Genomic DNA, 22,028 nt, shown 5'->3' on the forward strand with positions numbered 1-22,028 from the left:
CTGGTACAATAGTGGCAAGACACTTCCAGCATGGAGGAAAGAGCAAATTCTGAGGTCCCACAATCTAGATAAGAAGTTACTAGCAGCTGATGTCTGGTGTAAAGGGAGAGTCACTTTTCTTTACTTGGGGGGGGCACTGTTAGGTTCCCCATGCCCCAGTGCATTACCCCACAACCATGTGCATAAGGGCAGTATCAACTGGACTCAGTGAGCTAAACAAATAAACAAATAAAAATTTAAAAGAACATGAGGCTGGGAGGTCCTGGTGGGAGTTGGAAGGGAGTGAGTGATGAATATGATCAAGATACTTAGTACAGCTGGGGGTGGTGCTCACCTTTAATTCCAGCACTCAGGAGACAGAGGCAGGCTGATTTCTGTGAGTCAGAGGCCAGCCTGGTCTACATATTGAGTTCCAGGCCAGTCAGGGCCAGGGCTACATGGTGAGAGAGCCTGTCTCAAAAAAACCAAACCAAAACAAAAACCCCAAACCAAACAAAAGATACATAGTATCTATGTATGAGATTTTCCGAGTAAAAAAATTAAATAAACAAGTTCAAAGTCAGACAGGACTACACAGCAAGTCTCTCTCTCTCTCTCTCTCTCTCTCTCTCTCTCTCTCTCTCTCTCTCTCTGTGTGTGTGTGTGTGTGTGTGTGTGTGTGTGTGTGTGTGTTTGCCCTAAGGTACAGATCAGATTTTAAAAGGCGAGAGAACAGGAAATTGTATTTTAGGTGCAAGAAGTTATGTTATGTCTACAGTGAAAGGAATGCAAAGTAATGGACCTGGATCTTGTGAGGCTAGCTGTAGAGGAAGGAATTTTGCTTGTGATTTGGGTCATCTGTATGTGAAAACTGTACCCTTGAAAGTTCATCCTAATAATGAGCTAATGCCAGAACCAGCCTGAAACAGCATTAAAACATCTAATATCAGAAAATGAACATTTTAGTCAGCTTCCTTATTTCCATTCAATGTTCTAATTAGACCACCTCACTTCATTTAACGAGTACCCATGGGATATCATCCATCAAACAGCAATCACTTCCTTTCATTGTTTTTCTCACAGAAATATTGCTGACCAGACAAAAGCCACTTTAGTAGTCAGGGAGGATGAATACATCTGGAGATGCTTCAAATTTTCATTTTCTCACTAGCCAAGAAAAATGACTTTGAGTATGTATCCTCCAACCTCATGGCAGTGATCTAGCAACCTAAATAGAGAATACAATTAATACAACTTGGACTATATGCTCTGGAGTGATAGTGATATAATGAAAGACTTTAAAACTCAAGCTGTGAGCAATGTGTTGAAACTCAGTGTACCCCATGTTTCTCATTGGTAAAATGCAGAATGCCTTGTGGAATCGTTGTGGGGGTTAAATGAGCTTATTTGTGCAATGTGCCATTCAGTGTCCCCCATGCCTAGCACAGCCAGGAAGGCATCTACTGAGCACCCTGAATGCCCTCCTAACCTTCCTCAAACCAGATCTGGGCAAATGGATTGCTGGCTGTACATTAATTTCTTTGTTATTCCCCTTTGAGTTTTTAAGAGTGGGCATCCCATTTTGGATGATGTAAATATCACAGGGCAACTTTGTAAAGTATGTGTTTGTCATAATAATCTTATGTGTTTTATAAGGCTGCAATCCAGTTACTAGAATTACAAAGTACCCATCATTTTAAAGCAAAATTTTAGATGGATGGTCCATCATGACAAGTCCAGTAATCGTGACTTTCAGAATTTGTACTAAATATTCCAGAAGTAACAGCTAATGTTTTTGAAAAATAGAAACAAGCTATAATGAGAGTTAAGAAGCAGACACTGACTGGACCTGCTAGAACTAAGACCCCTAACAATATAATGTAGCTCTAGTAGCCCACAGGTTACTACTAGGCATGCATACTGACTGTTCAAAATGTGAGAAAGGAAAGTCACTTCTATTTTGTTTACTACTGCGAATAATTAAAAATCAGGGGCTGGAGAGATAGCTCAGGGGTTAAGAGCACTGGCTGCTCTTGCAGAGGATCAGGGTTTGATTCCCAACACCCACATGGCAGTGAACAACCATCTGCAACTCCAGTTCCAGGGAATCTGACACCTTCTGACCTCAGCGAGCATTTCACAACACAGGTACATCCACCTACATGTAGGCATTTCACTCATACACATAAAAATAATAAAGTATTTTTTAAAAAGGAATTCAAAATCAAAGACTGGACTAGCAGTCTTTAAATATGTACATGGAAATCTAAATTATCATATAAAATTAAAGCATGGTTATAGATAAAGTAAAAATCAGTTATATGCTATGTCATACCAATAAGAGGAAAAGCAGTAGAGAACACAGACCATAACTATAAAAGCTTTAGGACAGTGCTAACTATGATCATAAACTCTGTTCTAGACAGAGCTAAGAACTAACTATTGATCATGTCAAACTAGAAACACCTGTGATTTGTTGATGAGACTAGATTCCCATTGAAGGTCTTGGGGGAAAATGCTCAGCTGAAAAATAGGCACCCTTTCCTAAAAGTGGGACTTAAGCACCTGATTTTACTCTTGGATGGTGCAACCATGGGGCACTCAGGAGAGATGACATCTACTACAGGAAGTCTGACTAATCACCACAACTTACAATCTGAGACATACACATATAATGTAGATAGCAGCATTTAAAAGGACACGTATTTTTGTATATTAATGTGCTGGTTTGTATTCGTCAACTTGACGTAAACTATAGTCACTTGGGAAGAAGGAAACTCAATTGGGGAATTTCTTCCATATGGCTATAAATGTGAAGCATTTTCTTAATTGCTAATTGATGAAGGATCAAGTTCAGCCCCCTGTGGGCAGTGTCATTTCTAAGCAGGTGGGCCTGGGCTGTTTAAGAAAGGAAGCTGACCAAGCTGGGGGTAGCAAGTCAGCAAGCACAGTTTCTACCTCCAGGATCCTGCATGAGTTCCTGCCTTGGCTTCCTTCAGTGATGAACTGTGATCTGGGAGTTGTAAGGTGAAATAAATCCTTTCCTCCCCAGGGTGGTTTTGGTCAGTGTTTTATCACAGCAACAGAAAGGAACCAAGACAGTTATTCATTTTTGTCTTAAAAGCACAACGATCTCAACTGTTACAAAGTACTTAGGAATTTCAATTATGCTTGACGTTATTTAAGAAAATATCATCTTTTTGAAACAGAATCAAGTTAACATACGATGAGGTCATTTTAAATATGTGTACAGACACAGAACTTAAACATCTATCACCTATAAATCAAAGACCTTGCTGATCATAACTAGATGCTAACTATTGTAGAACTGGAGAGATGACTCAACAGTTGAGACAACATACTGCTCTAACAGAAAACCTGGGTCTGATTCCCAACACCCACATGGCAGCTCACAACTTTCTGTAACTCCAGTTACAGAGACTCTGATGCCCTCTTTCGGCCTTCATAGGCACCAAGCACATAGGTGCACATACATACATGTAAGTAAAACATTCATAATACATAAAAATAAGCAAATATTTAACATTTGTATATCAAGGCATAAATAGATTTTCTATTATTATGAGTCATACTTAATAAAAACACTGAAGCCACTATTGGCTTTATTTTATATCAAATAAATGTTATATAAAAGTGCTCATTATGCTGGGCATGGTTGCGCATGCCTTTAATCCCAGCACTTGGAAGGCAGAGGCAGGTGGATCTCTTGAGTTCAAGGCCAGCCTGGTCTACACAGTGAGTTCCAGGACAGCTGGGGCTACAGGGAGAGCCTGTCTCAAAAAGACCAAAAAAAAAAAAAGTGCTCATTTAACCTTAAAATATTGTAAAGCTGAATTTGTTTCTTTTTACATCTACCAGACTGATATTGATAAACAATCATACTATTTAGATTTTCTAGCATGTAGGAAAATAACACACTTTATGCTGATACATGTGCGTATTGATTGCTGTACATTGTCAAGTGAACATATGTATGAAGCATCAAATATATCCTTTGACATGGGGTAAGACCTGAGAAACACTGGCAAGTTTTTTTAATGTAGCATTATTTATAATGCAAAAAATTCAAAATAACATAAAATCCATAGTAGGCATAGGATTAAATCTACAATTAAGCACAACAATGATGCTGATTACTGTTTCTATGTGTATAATACCACATTTTATGGCATGGAAAATGCACACAAAACAAGTACATGAAAAAGGAAAGTACAAAACTGACTCTCTTCTAACTTCTTCCTGGTTGAAACTACCTGAATATAATTTTTCTTTAGTCAATAATAAATTGAATAAATAAATAAATAATAAATAAAATTCACAGGTTCTCCCACTTCTTCCCTTTCCTCTCTCTTATTGATTTATATAAACCATACTAACTAATTCAGCTTGGATTAAACATTCCTGCTCCACTTGGCAATTCTACATAATTCCTGCTACTTAATAGTGCTTCCATCTTAATTATTTCAAAAGCTTGTTAATAAGAAATCAACTTATTACAAAGCACTTCAGAGATTAAAGAGGCCATAAATAATTAGAAAAAAAGGAGAACAGCCTTAATTTTAACAGAATTATTGGTTCTTTCTATAAAAGGAAAGCATCTCCTAGTATTGAGAAAGGAAAAGGGGACAATCATGTATCTTTTTAAAATATAGAGTTGTCAAACCCATGAAAGAGAAAACTTAATACATAAGTCTCTAAAAAGTGTTAGGGACTATTTTCAAGCTTTGAGGGGGGCAGTGCTGATGATAGCACGCAGACCCTTGTTCTGGTAAGCACACTATCACTGAGCTATATACTCAGCCCTTTAATGGCTCTTTAAAAGGTATGCCAGATAGTAACTCAGCCTTATTTTCTGAAGCTAGCCCAGTGCTTGCCAGGAAGGATGCATTTAATAGCCTTTTGTTCAAATATGGTTAAATTAGCACTCATAATAACCTATTTTTAAAATATATTTATTTATTGTGCATGGGGGGCACATATATGCCATTGTACACATGTGGAAGTCAAAGGACAACTTGCAGGAGTCAACTCTTTCCTCCCACCATGGATCTGGGACTTGAACTCAGGTCATTAGGATTGGAAGCAAGTGCCTTTACCCACTGAGCTATTTTGCTGGCCCTAATGACCTATTTTTTATGTATAGAGCCTGGAAGTCTATTTTTTAAATCATAAAATTATATTAACAGGGTCTAGACTTGCTAGAGATTCTCAGGATCTACACTTGCTAGGGACTCTTATTCATATCCGATTGATTTGGGGACTCATCATTACAGGGTGAAAGAGGCCAACGGACAGCATTTTCATCTTAAACCCAAAAAAATTCTAGTAGAGACTTCTGTAAAGTTCAAGTATAAAAATAAATTCCTGGGGGCTAGAGAGTTGGCTCAGTTAAGAGCACTGGCTGCTCTTGCAGTGGACCCAGGTTCAATTCCAGCACCCACACGGTGGCTAACAACCATTTGTAATTCTAGCTCCAGGGGAATCGATGCTCTCTTCTGACCTCTGAGGGTATTGCACAACATGGGTGTACTCTCATACATGCAGGCAATACACTCATACACATAAAATTAAAAATAATAAATAAAATATTTTAAAAAGTAAAAATAAATTCCTTTCAATTGCAACAACCTTATTACTTGTGGTACTGTATTAGTTTAGGATTATCCCCAGAAAATTGTTCCAAAAGAAATATTTTGTTTTTATAGATTTAAGAAAAAAAGTCATGCTTTAATAAGGAAGCTAAAGTTTTTAAATGAAATTCTTTGCAAAAGTATTTTAATACTTTTAATACTTCATTTTAATAAATGAAGGTTAAATGAAAGTAAGTACATGCAGGTAAGTGCTACAAATATGAGTATGTAATAAAGTTCAGAGCACAGAGTCAAATCTCTGCATTATGCTGCTTTGTGAAGAATGTCTAAAATGTTGGAACAGGGCTTCTCAGTATGGAGCCATTTTCAGTGTGAAACTTCTGAGTGTGAAGTCTAGGATCACTTTTGCTTATCAAAACTGGAGCAGTTAGTAGGTAGAGGCCATGAATGTTGCAATCATCCTAAAATTCACATGAGATCCCTCAACCAACAATGAAAAATTAATCAACACAAAATGTCAACAGTGCTGAAGTTGAGAAATCCTATACAGGTTAACCGTCCCTATTCTGAACATTTGAAATGTGGAACTTTCTGAGCGTCACTTCAAAGCCTGAAAAGTTTCAGATTCTAATGTTCAGATTCCAGATTTTTTAATTAGGGAGGCTCATCTAGTAAAGTCTACACAAATACCTTATGTCTTAGTTACTTTCACAATGCTGTGATAAAATACCCCGACAAAAGCAATGTAAGGGAAAAAGGGTTTATTTTGGCCTATGGTTCCAGAGCAATAAGGTCCATCAGATGGGGAAGACAAGGCAGCAGGCAGGGAAGGCATGGTGGCGGGAACAGGAGGCTGGCTGGTCACAGGGCATCTACACTCAGAAAGTAAAGTCTGAACAGGAAGAGGGGCCAGGCTCTAAAGCCTCAAGGCTTTCCCCTGTACCTCTGTTCCTCTAGTGAAAAGCTATCCCCTAAAGGTTTCACAACTTTCCCAAATAGTGCCAGCAGCTGGGTATCTAGTGTTCAAACATGTGAGGCTATGGAGGACATTTCACATTCAAACCTCAATACCTTAAAATCCAAAAAATTCTGAAATCTAAATGATTTGTTTGATCTCAAATGTCTGATCTCAAACATTCCAGATAAGAGATTCCCAGTTTACAATAATTAGATTATTAAAATTGAGAATTATCCATTTCTCTCATGGTTAAATCAGGAGCAAACGTAGTTGAAAAGCTAGGATTTTGTAGGTCTATAAACTGGAAACCTTGCAAATGTCCCAAGTACACCACTGCCATCCTCAGCTGATTCACAAGAAGTACCTGATTCTGCAAGCTGCAGTGGGCAGAGAAAGGGGTTAAGGTTGCTGAATAGATGAGCATGAAGAAACTGCTAGCTCTCCTGGATTCATGGAGGTCTTAGATCTTCTGACATCTATCAAGAAATAAAACTATTATGTTTGGAGAAATTTTAAACTACCCACACCTTTCTAATATTTAGTACCTAAGATTTAATAAGACTTGTTGCAGGGAAAAAAAACCTCACTCAAAACAAAGGAAATAACCAGACACTATGCAGGGTGTTGGCTTGGCTTCCTCTCTCCCCTGCTCTCCCCATTTTCTCACTTAGCAACTATTCATCCAGTGGTGGAGTCAAGGAAGCTGTAATATACATTGTAAGGAACAAGAAGTGGATTTGGTACTATTAATTTATTAATGAAATAGCAAAGAAGGAGAAATCAAACATCTATTAAGAAGCATTGGGAACAATAAAGAATAGTGATACATACATTTGTTAAGTTCTTTCAGCCTCAAGATATTTTCCTGTGACTAGGAGCATTGCAGTACTGGAAGAGTCAAAGAAACACAAAATGCCACATCTCTAAGATCTGAGAGGACAATGTGATCCAGGAAGGCAGCCACTACTAGTGTGACTTAACCCTGCAGCTGACATGGTTTCATTCAATGCATGGTTTCATTCAATAGAAGGCAAGCAGAAACCTTTCTTCTGAGGCAGTGAAGGAATCTAGAAGCTATCATCAGAATGAGAAAACACTATGTGGCCCGAAATTCTGAAGATTTCATAGATTATAATGAAAATTGGACTTACTTTTCTTACTGTGCACTTGGAGGACTTGGTGGGACTTAACTATAAGAATATTCCATCTGTGCCTACTTAATCTAAAGTGTGGGTTCATTTAAGACCAGGTAGGCATGGAAATACAAAATGAAATAATTATGGCAAAATTTTCTAATATTTACAACAAAAAGCTATCATAATTAACAAATGCAACATGTCTCTAAGAAAATACTTGGTTAATTAATAATTAGTTCAAGAAAGAAAGCTATTTGCTACTCAAAGAGAAGCCACAGACACTGGAGAATATGACATAATGGAATTCAGCAAGCGACCTACTTTAAGAAGCTCACCAAAACCACTGTATAAGAGGTCAAAGAGAAGATGTATTTCAGCATTAAAGATGTCTTCTGGGTTAAAGAATGAGAGCAAAAATAATTACATGCGTGGGATTGCTACAATTATTCTACAAAAGTTCTTGGTACAAACAGTTCCATTAAAGATAATATGATGGAAAGAAACTAAATTTTCTAATACTATAAATAATACATTTTCCCAGAGAAAAAAATAATGTACATAAGTTATATCCCCCACTGTTAAGCAAAGGACAAAAGTCTATATAACCCACAATGTGGCTGAAAATTTTAGTACTTCTTCTTACCTATAAAATCAAGAAACGGTCAAATCTCTATGGGATGGGTCCACTGTGAAACTCTAGTTCTAGGAGTATTTTCATAGTTTCTGAATTTACATTTCTTCTATTGAGATATTTTTAAATAACATCAGAAGATATATATTTCTCCTCCTGGCTAAATAGTCCTGCTTTAAAATTTCCATGAGATATTTTGGGGGTGGGAGACACAGGTAAAGGACATATTAATAAATGCAAAACACATTATGTTTATTGCCCATTTTAATGTGGGTTTGTACCTAAGAGAGAGGAATGCTATTAGCAAATTCATTCATTAAAATCCTATTATTTTCACATTAAACTGTAATTCATTAAAATGAGACAATTCTCTTCTGAGACTTACTGTCCTGGTAATGATCATCTGGAAGGCGTGCCTTGCTTGCAATTTAATTTTGCTTTGTGAAAACTCATGCTAAGGAAGGTTGATGACAATGTTTTCATTTGATTTATTAATCAAAATACCTGTCCAGATGATGATGTCTGGTGACTAGTCAGGAAAAGGAAGATATATGGGTTTCAACGTCAAAATTAATTATAAGTCCTCTGTAAGACTTTATTCTTCTTTAAGTCTTATTTTTTTTCCTGCCACTATATAAAGGAAATCACTTAAATTTTTTAAAAAGTATATTTCCTAATTAAGTTTTCTTTTAAAAGTGCTATTTTTGGGGCTGCAGAGATGGCTCAGTGGTTAAGAGCACTGGCTGCTCTTGCAGAGGACCCTCCTTCAGCTCCCAGTACCCACATGGCAACAAACCATCTATAAACACCAGTTCTAAGGGATTCAATGCCCTCTTCTAGCCTCTGTGGGCATCACATGCATGTGGTGCCCCTACGTGCAGAGAAATACTCATACATAAGTTCTGTATTCTATTTATAATAGTAGTTAGGATAAAGTATATTTAAAATAAATGATAAAAATAGTAAATAAAATAGTAGTGTACTGCTGAAGAATTTCTACACCCCTATCATTGCTATCCTAGACTGTCACAAAACCAATACAATTTCTTCTTTGGTGATTTACAAATACAAAAGTCTGTCTGCACTCCCATATTTACTGCAGTGCTACTCATAAGTCAAGATGTGGAATCAACCTAAGTGTCCAACAACAAATGAATGGATAAAGGAAAGGTGACGTTTCCACAGTGCAATATTCCTCAGCCACAAAATGAACACAGACCTGTGATGCACAGCAGTATGAATGAGACTAAGGGCTTGAGTGAAATAAGTCGGGCAGAAAGACAACACACATTCTCACCCATACATGAATGCTAACAAGGTTAGTCTAGTAGAAGCAAAGAATAGAACTGTGGCTGCTAGAGGCTGGCAGGTGTTGGCAACAGGGAGAGCTTTGCTAACGAGTACAAAAATCAGGGTTAGAAAAAAGGAGTAAGTTCTGTTCTATAAAACAGCAAGGGACAAGAACTAGTAACCAACTGTGCATCAAAAACTTGCTACAAGACTGCTTAATGCTTCTACAAAGAAGTGATAAACATTCTAGGTGACAGATATGCTAATTACCCTGATTTGGTTATCTAATACATTGTATTCATGTATTATATATATCACACTGTGCCTCATGAAGATGTACAGTTATCATCAATTTAAAAATCAGCCAAAATAAAAAACCCTAATAAACATACAAACCTCTTTAAAACCATGTAAACCCGCTCTCTACCCTGGGCATCACGTACCACATTTCTCATGCTGCTGAGTCACAGATAACACCCTTCAGAAGGCCAAAGAATCTTCAGTTCCCTACATTATGCACATTTTAAAAAGACCATCAATCCTACCTCTTTACTGCACTTCAAAAGTTGGATCAGCTCCACCTTATTCCTTTATTCTCACAGGAAGAGCACTTCCAATACTGATATTGGAGAATACCCACATTTTCCTTCATTTAAAAATCAACTCTGCAGGAAGTTATGAATGTGGATCAGCACACTGCACCTACAGTGACTGCGTATGTGTTATATCAAAAGCACCATGTGCTGGATGTGCTGGTGTGTGCCTTTAATCCCAGCACTCGGGAGGAAGAGGCAAGCAGACCGCCATGAGTTGGAGGCTAACCTGATCCACATAGTGAGTTCCAAGCCAGCCAGGGCTACAAAGTGAGACCCTGTCTCAAAAAACAAACATCCCTCCACCCCAGACACATACCACCAGTTAGCATTTAACAGAAAGGGACTCCTCCTAGAAATTCAAAATTCTATACTTAAAGCTTTTATTTGAAAATAAAATGAAATATTTAAAGACCAATAATAGCCAAAAGCACCTGGAATGATGGCTGGTAGATACTTTTTCCTGCATGCTCACCTCTCCCGGGGAACAGCAAACCAGTACTCTGGCTGCTTTCTTCTCTTGCTGTACTGCTGAACCATGGCTGTGGTGTGAGTGGCAAAGGATTTTCTCATTGGTTTCCCCACTTTGATGCACAGGAACATGGGTGGGGTCTTGCTCTTTTCTTCTTTTGAGGGGAGAATATCTGAATCACATGAAAAAACCTTCCTCAGTATTGATAAGATTGGTGACAGTAAAACTCAACTAACAAAGAGGTGTCAGCATCAGTCAAAAATAAGATTCAGCTACATGATATTAGAACTAATAAAATCAGGGGGTGGAGAGATGGCTGCGCAGAAGACCCAGGTTCAGTTCACAGCACCCACATGGCAGCTAACAACAGTCTATAATTCCAGTCCCAGAAGATCTGACTCCCTTTTCTGGCTTCTGCAGGCTCTGCACACATGTAGTGCACTTACATACACGCAAACAAAACATTTACATACATGAAAAATAAATAGCTGGGCATGGTAGTGCATGCCTTTAATCCCAGCACTCAGGAGGCAGAGGCAGGCAGATCTCTGTGAGATAGAGGCCAGCTTGGTTTACAGAGGAAATGTCAGGCCAGCTGGGGCTACAGGGAGATTCTGTTTCAAAGGGATGCCCCCCACATAAATAAAAACAAAACAAAAAATAAAAAATATAAAAAGGAAATAAGCCAGCAGACTTTCTTTAGAACAAAACGACAAATTTTTGCATGTTTCAGATTGGTGCATGCATGTCACAAGACATGCTACATACTGAAAGCAAGCATAGACACCAACAGGAGCAAAAGTTGTAGAACTGTAATATCTCGCCATCATGCATATTAATAAACAGCAGCAGTAAGACTGGATTCCACCAAAATACAATTTTGTTTAGAACTAAAATTTCTCAAAAGCACTTTAAACTTCTTTAGAGATTCAAGGTATAAAATAAATAAATAAGTAAACAAATAATTTGAAAGATTAAAAAAAGTAAGATACTTTGAAATAGAAATCGATCTTATAGTTCAAGTTCCAAAGTATATACCATATACCATGTTTTACATTGCCCTCAAACAATTATTCTACTGTTGTTATTAGAAGTACAAGTTTTACAAAGGCAACATAATATAAGAACAGAATATAAAGGCATTAAACAAACGAACAAAAAACCAGAAACTGGGGAGATGGCTCAGTAGATAAGAGTGCTTGCCCCCATATAAGCATAATGATTAGACTTTGGACTCCCAGCACCACCAGCAGAGCCAGGTCGTCATGGTGGCCTGTCTGTAATCTCAGTGCTGGAGAGGCATGGACAGGGTTTCCCTTGGGCAAGCTGGCTAGCTAGACAAACTGAATCAGAGAACTCCAGGCTCAGTGAATCACTGAAGATACTCAGTGTCAATCTTGGGTCTCCACCTGTGTATGTACACTTACATCCATATATGTGAACCCACACATGAGAACATGTATATACATTTGCATACATACTACAAACGCATGCCCCCCAAAGAAAACCGAAACAGCTTACCTTCAATGGGTACCTGAATTCTCTTTAATAGCCATAACTGAATTTCAGATTTATTATCCATTTGTGCGCCTTGACAGCTCTTGTCCAGAGTTGATTCTGAGGAATCTTGAGCCTCTTTATTGTTAGTCTCATTTCCTTCTATACTGGGGTCCAGTTTCAGGGGAAAGGGGTCTCTCTCTTTTACCCAGATTTTATCTGGCTCTTTGTTGCCCTCAGGTGAAGAATCACCTGCTTGGGGAAGAGAACTACTAAGCGTGATGTCTATTCCCCCTGATTCAATATTTTTGCCATCACTTAGTTCAGCCTTTTGCACATTTTCGGACAACTGTGACCCTTCTTTGTTCTTATTTAGGTAAAATTCGATGAGTTTGATTTTATCAAGGTCTTCGTGTATATTTGTGTTTTCCACCTGGCTTTCCGGGGAGTCAGACTGCTTGTCTACTTCTGGCACTTCGTCTTGCTTCTCACAGGTTTTTGAATCTAGAGCCCCCTTCAATTCAGCATCACTCTCTGTTCCCAAAAAGTTCAGGGCTGATGACTGCACCTGCGTTCTCCTTACAGAACTGACTGTTTTGGGTTCACTCTTCTTTGGGTCATCTGAAAGGCATTCCTTCGAGGCATCTCCTTTGTCCATTCCACTCTCAGGTTGAGAAGAAAGTTCTTCCAAATCAACAAAGTCATCGTCTTCCACTAAAAGAGAGTTTTCTTTGGCTATAGATTCCAATGCATCATGGGTGTTTGAAGGTCTCTTGCTGAGCTTAGTCACAGTGGGAGATTCACTGGCTGTTCCCCTGGAAGATTCCAGTTTCTTTAGTTTCCATGACTCAGAGCTGTCAGAGAGCTTCATATGTGTGTATTCATTTGACTCCTCTGAAGAGCCCATTGACTTGGAATCTGAAGTAAGGGTTGTCTCCCCGTTCTGCATTCGTCTTTCCTTATTAATGGACTTGAACTTACTGAATGGGTTGATATCCTTTTCTGAAGCCAGGTCTTCCCATTCTCCAGGCCTGTACAGAGGACAAAGATCCTGAGGTAGGTCACTGTTGGGGCAAAAATGATGGATGCACATGGAATGTTAAAAATAAAACCAAAAGCAAATGGAGGAAAGGCAAAGCACAAAACAAAACCTCAACCAAGAATCAAAACAAAAATGAGACCACAACTTAAATTCATACTAAAACAATTTCAAAATAAGAAAATGAAACCAAAAGATTGATTTCAAAATGAAATGTAAGTCAACCAAAGGAAATGGCAAATGAGTGAACCATGTGAGCTGAGTATCCTACCGGAAACAGAAGAAGGGTTTAAGGCATGGAGATATTATGCATAAGATTTTTCAATATGAAATGATGTTTCCCATATTCATGGAGAGGAAAGATTTTAATATTGGTGACTAAAATTCCCTAAGTAGTCCAAGTCTTTCCCTTTTTAATAAAATAGTAGAAAACAACTGCATTAATTCTTAGAAGTTTGTGGAGTTCATAGCTCCACTAACTGCTCCCGTAAAGTGGCTGATTTGAATGATGACTTTTCATTTTCTGACTTAAAATTGGACGTTTCCAACAAAAAAAGCTCCACTACTTGCAAAGGTGATAGAAAAGTTATGTTCCATTATTACTGGAAGTAACAAAATTTTAGTTTAAAAAATGTACAGAAAAAATTAAGTTTGTAGAAGAGTTCTTATAATATCAAGTTTGTTTCTAAAACATTTTTAATATTTGTAACAGTAACAGTGTGACAACTGATTTATCAGTTGAAATATATTATCCTGAGACATAGTTAGCTATTTCCCCCTGATAATTGATGTTTACTATCCAGAATTGAATTATATAAAATATTTGTTAAATATGTTCTCCCAAGTTCAAAATAAACTGTCAAGAAAATATACTTTTTTAGTTTGGTTGGCAGTTTCTTGTCATTTTTGTAGTTCTGTTTTGTAACTTAGGCTGGCTTTGAACCTGCAACCCTCCTTTCTCAGTCTCCCAGTGTTAGGATTACAGGTTTGCGCCACTACACTTGGCTGAGAAACACACCCACTTTAAACTGTGACTGCAAAGACTTTGGGCATCCCTACATTTGTAGTCACCACCACCAGCAGCATCACTGCTGAACGCAGACACACAACTCCTTTCTAAAACTAACATTTACAATTTCAGAATTAGCTGTATGTTCTAAAAAGGCCTGATCTTTTTCAAGTAATTCTTTGTAATTCTTGCTTTGAAATAAATGATCATGATAATAAAACAACTAAGTACCACAAAGTTCTGAGTTTGTCTCCCTTAAGTTATTTTGCAGGTCATTTGCAATGCACTGCCCAGGCTTTTTCAAATGGGAAATAAAAGCCTATAAAATTGTTAGGCTCTGATAAATGTCTTAAAAAGTTTCAACTCATCTTTCATTTTAATTCAATAAACATTCATTGAGCCTCTTAGTGCCATACTGTAAAATAAGATTGTGACAGAGTTTTTGCTCTGGGAACTTGAATACACAAAATATACTGCCTAACACTAGCACCCCAGAACACATTAAAGATGCTCTGACTTCAGAGTCAAATAACTTAGTGTGATAGTGCATAATCTCTAAACTGGAACTCGAAATTTCATTTGGCAGGTTAAACGCTGTGAGAAATCCTGAAACAAAGAAACTCAGGTCTTCACATACTTGATTAATAAGCAAAATTTTCTTCCATAAACATCCAAGCCCCTTTATCTTTCCCTTCCCATAGGATATGACCCCATAAATACATTTGACTGCATTCCAATTAGCCTCCTAACTAACCATGCCTACCCCTCCATTCATGTTCCTCTACTCAATCTAAGGTTTGAAGTCCCCAAGTGTGACTAGTTTAGCCTCCTGCAGCTGCCAAGCATTGTTGGGGCAAAGTACATAATGGTGTTAACTGGTTCAGCTGTTAATGTTTTTCTAGACTTGGGCAGGCAACTAATAATTCCTTCAGTTTCCTTCAGTGTTCCCTTCCTACTTTCTGTGGTAGTTAGAATTAGTAAATGTCCCCACATATAGTACAAAACCTGAATGTTAGTCTCTCTCTCTTCCCACCCCCATGTATTTCAGCCAATTTCTCCTTTGAATGTTTAACTTTCCTTAATCATTTCCACTTGTCATTTTTTTTAATCGTCACAGCCTTGCACAAAATTTTCACCTTTGAATTCACCTCTACATAATCCCTTGCTTCTACAAATGCCCTTACCTCTACAAATACTCTCACTTTGAAATTCTATTTAAATCCTATAAAGAAGAAATGGCTTACGATGGCAAGGCATCTTTGATCTTCATGTGGGAAATGTCATTGTACAGGGCAATGGAGACCACCTCTTCCATGGGGCAAATAAGGCCATATTCCTCACACCCGTTTTCAATAACCAGAGGATCGGACTTATGAGGGTCAAACATGATGTTGTTAGGAGTAACAATCATGACACCTCCAACCACACCCTGCAGAAGAAAGGAACAGAAAAGAAATACTTTAGGCAGAAAAGCTTTCCACAGGCAGTATAGAACTTTAATGAATGTGTCATTTCGTTGACTTTGTGAGCCAGAGTATTCTGTGTGACAATCACATCTGTGCTGGGAAAGCTAGAAAATATGCTGGAGAAATGGTGACAGCTCTGTGTGGCAGGCAACAGAGCCTGGTTCTCACACATTTGCAACAGGACATCTGTGGTGTGATCTTGCCTTGCACACATATCTCATACTTCACATTTCTCTGTACAAGAAATGAGAAGGTCTGTTCCAAGCCCGTTCACAACCAAGAACACAGTTCTTTATAATCCACTCACCAAGGCTCACTGTTCATCTAAACTGTGTCCCATATGTATGGTGCTAAGGAGGAATCAGAATCCTGGTGCCAGTATTTTTCTTTAACACAATCACAAATCTTAACTCCAGAAAAAAATACATATACATATACACCAATAGGAAAATTTCCAGAGTGAGCAGAACTGCATTAGGGAAAATAAAAGATAGGCTAGTGGGTCCTAACGTCTGAAGCTTGATCCCATTATACTAGAGAACTCAGTGGTCAGCAAGATAGTATCTATTAGGAATGGCAGGAGATAGATGATCCCTGTAGCTAATTTATCCAACACACTTGAGTCTAGTAATCATCTTTGTGACATTATTTTTGTTTTCAAAGGTTTTCCTACTATTTGTAACCTGATCTAAATTCTCTACTGTAAGTACAGAATATTAACAGTCTTCTTCAGAAGTTCACCAAGAGCTGGATTTGTTTTTGTAAAGCACCAACAACCAGAAAACTAAACACAGGACCCAGCTGAAGTCCTTTTAATATCAGCATTACCAGCAGCAAACACAAGTTGAAAACGTCTATTTTCTAGATCTTCACGTGAATCATCTCTTTTAACACCATGTTAGTTAAATTTTAGTATAATTTTTAGCTTATAGATGAAAAAAATAGATTAGGATACTCAAATACCTTCCTCTGGTCTCAGAGATAGTGAGTGGTAGGAGTTAAAATTTAAAGTCACCAAGTGTTTGTTGTTAAATATATACCTAACAATTTATAGTCAAGAACTGAAAGAAAAAGTGACAAAATCATGATCACAAGGCAGGCATAATTTTTCTACTTAATGAGTACATTTCCTTTAATAAGTAAAGTCAGGTACCCAACAAGAAAAATCAATGGATGCTTGTTAAATCTTACACTGACACACTGTGGGTAAATTATTTTAAGGAAGGCTTCCTTCCAGCAATGTGTAACCTTGTTTACTGTTCCACAGATTTTATGAAAAGGAAGTAATGACCCTGACATATACCTTTCCATCCGTGAAGTATCGACAATTCATTTTTAGAAATTTCACCACACCTGGCTCATCTTCTTCAGAAGTGGATGATAAGACTCTTTCAATGGGCTTTAAGGCCTTTCTTGCTAAGTCAGCATCCTTATGAAAACAAAAATTTCCAAATGAAACAAAAGCACCCTTTTAAAACACATTATACTGTAAGTATGTTATTTCTATTTAGCTTGAACATTAAAAAAGGCAAATGACACTTGTTCTTAAAATATCACAAATATTATAGATATTCAAATCAAACTAAGATTATAAATATATCCACTCATGAAAGAATTCATATTAGATTGCTGACTCAAATTCTCTAGGAAAAGAGGGATACAAATAATGTACCCAGTTCTTTGGGAGTTTAGCATCATGCTTTTGTACAAGGCCTATGTTTTTACCTTTGGGACCTTTTTGTTAAACAGGTGTGCTTGGAGACGTACTCTCCTAATTGATGACAATTTATCTAACTGCACTTCTTTAGAGGAAATTTCAGATGCAAACTTGTAAAAAATAAATGTATAATTTCTACAACTTACAAAAAAAATCTTGTGCTAAAAATAAGCTTCGGTGCATAAAATGTATAACATACATACATACAGGCAGTTTATCATATTCTGCATCTGATGATGAAGGGGAGACAGTAGCACCAGGACTGGATGATGATAGCCGTAAGGTACTAGAAGGAAAGTTGGCATCTGGCACAAAAAGGACCTGGGGATGGGAAAGAATGGCTGAGTGAGCGACAAAGTCAGGCAACCTCCTAGTTAGGACTGAAGAGCTCAACGTCTGCACATCATACTCACTGCCTGGCTAGGACAGAGATGGCTTTTAGTTGCTTATAAGCAACCTGGAGTCTTCTAGACTACACATACACTGTGCCTAGTAATATGAATGTGCACAGTACAAGGAGTATGGCACACTGCAAGAGCTTCCAGTGAGCATCTGGGCAGGTCAGGTGAAGCCTGAACAACAGGAACTGGCAAGGACAGAGGTTTGAAAAGCCTTCCTGTGAAGGAGGCTAGCACAGCTGAGCTCCCCTTACCTGGGATGCTTGGGGCCAGTGCTTCAGCTTCAGCTTTCTAAAAGATATCTGCATAGACTTTGTCTTTTAAGCATCCCTAACCTGAAAATCCAAAATCTGAGGGCGAGCAAGATGGCTCAGCAGGTAAAGGTGCTTACTGCCAAGCCTGAAGACCTGAGTTTGATATCCCAGGTAGAAGGAGAGAACAGACTCCTACAAGTTGCTCTCTGACATGCGTGCCATGGCATGTGTATGCCCCTCCATCCATCAATCAATCAATCAATCAATCAATCAGTCAATCAATCAATCAAAATTTTAGTTTTTAAAATTAAAAAATCTGAAGTTCTCCAAATGGGATGAGTTTCAGATTTTGGAGCATTTTGAAATTTTATATTATAAATGCTGAACCTGTATGAGGGAGAGGAAAAGGAAGCACAGCATGCTTCCCAGGCTTGCAGGGTCAAATGTAAGCCCTGAGTGCCAAAGTATAATGAACTATACACAGCAATATCTATGAATAATTTTTACACTTTCTCTACTGTTTGTGTCTGGGCTATATAAAAATAAGACTATCTTGCCAGGCATGGTGGCACATGCCTTTAATCCCAGCACTAGGGAGGCAAAGGCAGGAAGATCTCTGTAAGATCAAGGTCTACATGGTCTATATAGCAAGTCCCAGGCCATCTGGGGCTAAGGGAGACCCTGTCTCAAAAAGACCAAATAATAAAAGAACAAATAAATAAATAAATCTCCACAAGTTGTATAAAATAACCTCTATTGCAAAATACTCTGGCTCCTAAACTGTTTTTATGATACTGTAGCCACAACTGGCCTGTCATTTAATATTCCTTAGAGAAAAAGCTACAGGGAGGTGGGAGGCAGAGATGGAAAAGCTTCCCAGAGGCTTTTTTTATGATACTGTAGCCACAACTGGCCTGCCATTTAATATTCCTTCAGGGAAAAAGCTACAGGGAGGTGGGAGGCAGAGATGGAAAAGCTTCCCAGAGGCTTGCAGCCCAGGTAGGTCTGAGTATGCAGCACAGCAGCAGAAACAAGGGAGACCTTGTCTCAGCAAGGTGGAAAGTGAGAACAACCTCCCAACAGAGATTAGGAGATATGTGTGTGCCTACATCCTCACCTCTCTCTCAACTGGATCAATAAAAAAGATTGAGTAAACTCAGAAAATACATGAAAAAAAAATGAAATCATTGGGATGTAAGATGAGGACTGGATACTACTGAAAATAGGTGCTACAAAATTATTAAATGCCTATTGAGAGGTTAGCCAAAACCAGCTATGAGGGTCTTTAAACCAATGCAAAGAGAAATATCAGTAGTTAGTAGATGTTAATTACCATAAGATAAAAACAATCTAGTTTCTCAGAAGCATAAGTATTTTCCTATACAATCTCATTGAAACAATGCCAGGTGCTGAACTCCATATCCTGGATGATGCACTAATAGAGAATACAACAAGTAGTTTTGGAGGACTGCTCTTTATAACAGCTTCAATATGGGTTAATAGCAGCTGACAAGTTCAGAGTTCTATGGAAGTTGTTCACAAATGATTAAAATCATGTAGTCTTGGCACTGCACAGGCGCAGGCACAGGGTAGTGCCTGCGGGACCAGCCCTTGAAAAAAAAATTATGTAGTCTTAGTACATAGTCTCTTATTTATTTTATGTGCTAAACTAGAGGAATGAACGCAGCTGCACTCTTGGAAAGTATCTGGTAACACATTGACACACTAAATGCTGCACTGTAGACAGATACAGCATTTGAAAGTTGTGAAGCTCAACAGGGTACACACTTCTTCCACATGGTCATGGGTCTAGATCACAGCCAGGTGAGAAGTTTTCCCTCTGCCTTCAGGAAATAATTCTGTATTTGTTCCAACACATAGACAAATGAAGATGTGAGGTACTAAAGTGCTTTATCATAAATTAAAGTGCCATTTTAACCTAGAAAAAATATTATTTGTAGCCAAGGTGTCTCACAAGTAGGAAAACATCTTAAGGTCTATATCCAGAGGGTTGCTTAGGAGTGTGTCAATGTAAGCTCAGCATGGTGCACATGCCTTTAATCCTAGCAGGTGAATCTCTGAGTTCAAGTCCAGCCTGGATTACATAAAGAAAAGAAAAAAAAGTGTGTCAATGTACATTTTAGGACATGTCCTCAAACTTTTAACAAGTATCAAAATAGCCTACATCAGAACCTCCAAAAAAACATTTTATGTCTCAGCTAATTTTTAAAGCTTATCTGATCTTTCTTTTTGTCTTTTGATGCAAGAAAAAGTCTAGGGTAAGATTTTAGTTCATTCAGCTTCCAGGTAACCTCTGAAAACCACATGTCTACGGTCAGCCAGCCACACCAGTTCTTTTCTGCCTCAGGGTGACTATCAAATTAATCTCAAGAAAGGTGAATCTCAAATTTTCTGGAAATAAAGCAGATCAAACTGATTTTGATTTATCAAATCTACTACAATAAGAGATACCTATCCCTCTACATACTAAGACAGATCCTTGAAAGCAAAACATCATGTAGGGGACAAGATTACATATTTTTCAATTTTATTTAACAAATAAGTTATTAAAACACTGAAAAATAATTTAAGTTGACCTTTTTTCTGATGGCCTTGCGGAATGTCTTTTTCTCTGGCAGGTTGACTAGTAATGGTATCAAACTAAGACCAAACAACAGACTTTTTCCTTATTTTAAATAAAGTGATGGCCATACTTAAGAGTAGGCTGAATTGAACTTGTCATTTTCAATTAAACATTCTAAGGATATCTGCGTTATACTGGACAGGAAAAAAACGTCTCATTGATTTAGATCTTCTCTGGATGCTCCAGGAAATATTTCCTATATAAATTAATGATAGTGATGATAAGTGTGCCAATCATTTTCCAAGTATTAATCTTTGAACCATTTCCAAATAGTAAGATACCTTCAAAGTTCCTGGATCTAAGGGAGAAGAAAGGCTCTTTTTCACTGAAGATAATTCTGTGGCACCAATAGTGGGGCATTTAATATGGTCACAAAAAGCCACCGGGTGTTTGTTTCTTTGTGTCACCCCCCACGGTATAAACTATAACAAATTCACACACAAAAAAAAAGATAAATGCAGAATTTCTAAAGTGATATTCAATGGGAAAATAATTACCTGGCCTGGAACAATAGTATGTGTGAAAAGTTTATTCAGTTCCACTAATTTATTGGGAGTGATGTTGAACTTCAGTGCTATGGAGTTCAGGGTGTCCTGGCTTCTAGCCTAGAGGGATTAAACAAACAAGATTCAGTACATAAAGCAACAAATACTTTTGATAAACAACATGAATTTATTCATATCACCAACTGAAAAAGTAATAGTTTCATCCATATACTAAGGAAAAGAAAGGCAAGTAAATTTTAATTTAAATTTTTTTTTGTTTTTTTTTTTAGTTTTTTTTCAATTTTTTGGTTTTTCATTTTTTTTTTCAATTTTTTGGTTTTTTCAACTTTTGGTTTTTGAGGTTTTTTTCAATTTTTTAAAAATTTGTGTTATATGTGTGTGTGTTGGGGGGGAGTTATGTGCCTATGAGTCCCAGGGCCTGTAGAAACCAGAGGTGTCAGATCCCCCACAAGCTGGAGCTAAAGGTAGTTGTGATCTGCCTGACATCGTTGCTGGAAATTGAATTCAGGAACACACATTCTTAACCACTGAGCCATCTATTTGGCCCTTTTGTTGTTGATGGTGGTGGTGGTTTTTGTTTTTAAACAAAGTTGTACCCCACCATGTCTGACTATATAATTCTTAAGAAACGCGCAGAAAACCATCTTAGCTGTAGTTCATTTCTGAGCTATTCTATCTTCAATTTTTACTGTCCACTAAAAGATTTCTAATTTTCCTTTGGTAAAACTTTTATTATTTTACTATTATATAATATACTGAAACCCAGGGATTTTCAGGAATTAGAGTCAATATAAGATATAAGTTGAAAATCCAGATACTACATCCCA

The 22,028-nt window shown here is 37.6% G+C and overlaps 1 protein-coding gene across 4 annotated transcripts in view; it reads right to left on the reverse strand.

Annotated features, from left to right (window-relative positions):
* The window catches only part of Ncoa7 (nuclear receptor coactivator 7), a 151,220-nt gene that overhangs the window by 40,295 nt on the left and 88,897 nt on the right, over positions 1 to 22,028 (reverse strand). For 3 of the 4 annotated variants that reach the window (XM_017801498.2, XM_017801499.2, XM_017801500.2), the window contains exons 5-10: positions 21,193 to 21,300; positions 17,607 to 17,720; positions 16,986 to 17,111; positions 15,461 to 15,645; positions 12,193 to 13,232; positions 10,675 to 10,843 (exon numbers count right to left, since the gene is read on the reverse strand). In XM_017801498.2, coding sequence (XP_017656987.1) covers positions 10,675 to 10,843; positions 12,193 to 13,232; positions 15,461 to 15,645; positions 16,986 to 17,111; positions 17,607 to 17,720; positions 21,193 to 21,300 — 1,742 coding nt within the window. The remainder of the gene's footprint in view (positions 1 to 10,674; positions 10,844 to 12,192; positions 13,233 to 15,460; positions 15,646 to 16,985; positions 17,112 to 17,606; positions 17,721 to 21,192; positions 21,301 to 22,028) is intronic. The other variant, XM_008846557.3, reaches the window with a different exon arrangement.

Source organism: Nannospalax galili, unplaced genomic scaffold (genome assembly GCF_000622305.1).
Source record: "Nannospalax galili isolate Female #2095 unplaced genomic scaffold, S.galili_v1.0 scaffold1543, whole genome shotgun sequence".
NCBI classification, from domain to species: domain Eukaryota; kingdom Metazoa; phylum Chordata; class Mammalia; order Rodentia; family Spalacidae; genus Nannospalax; species Nannospalax galili.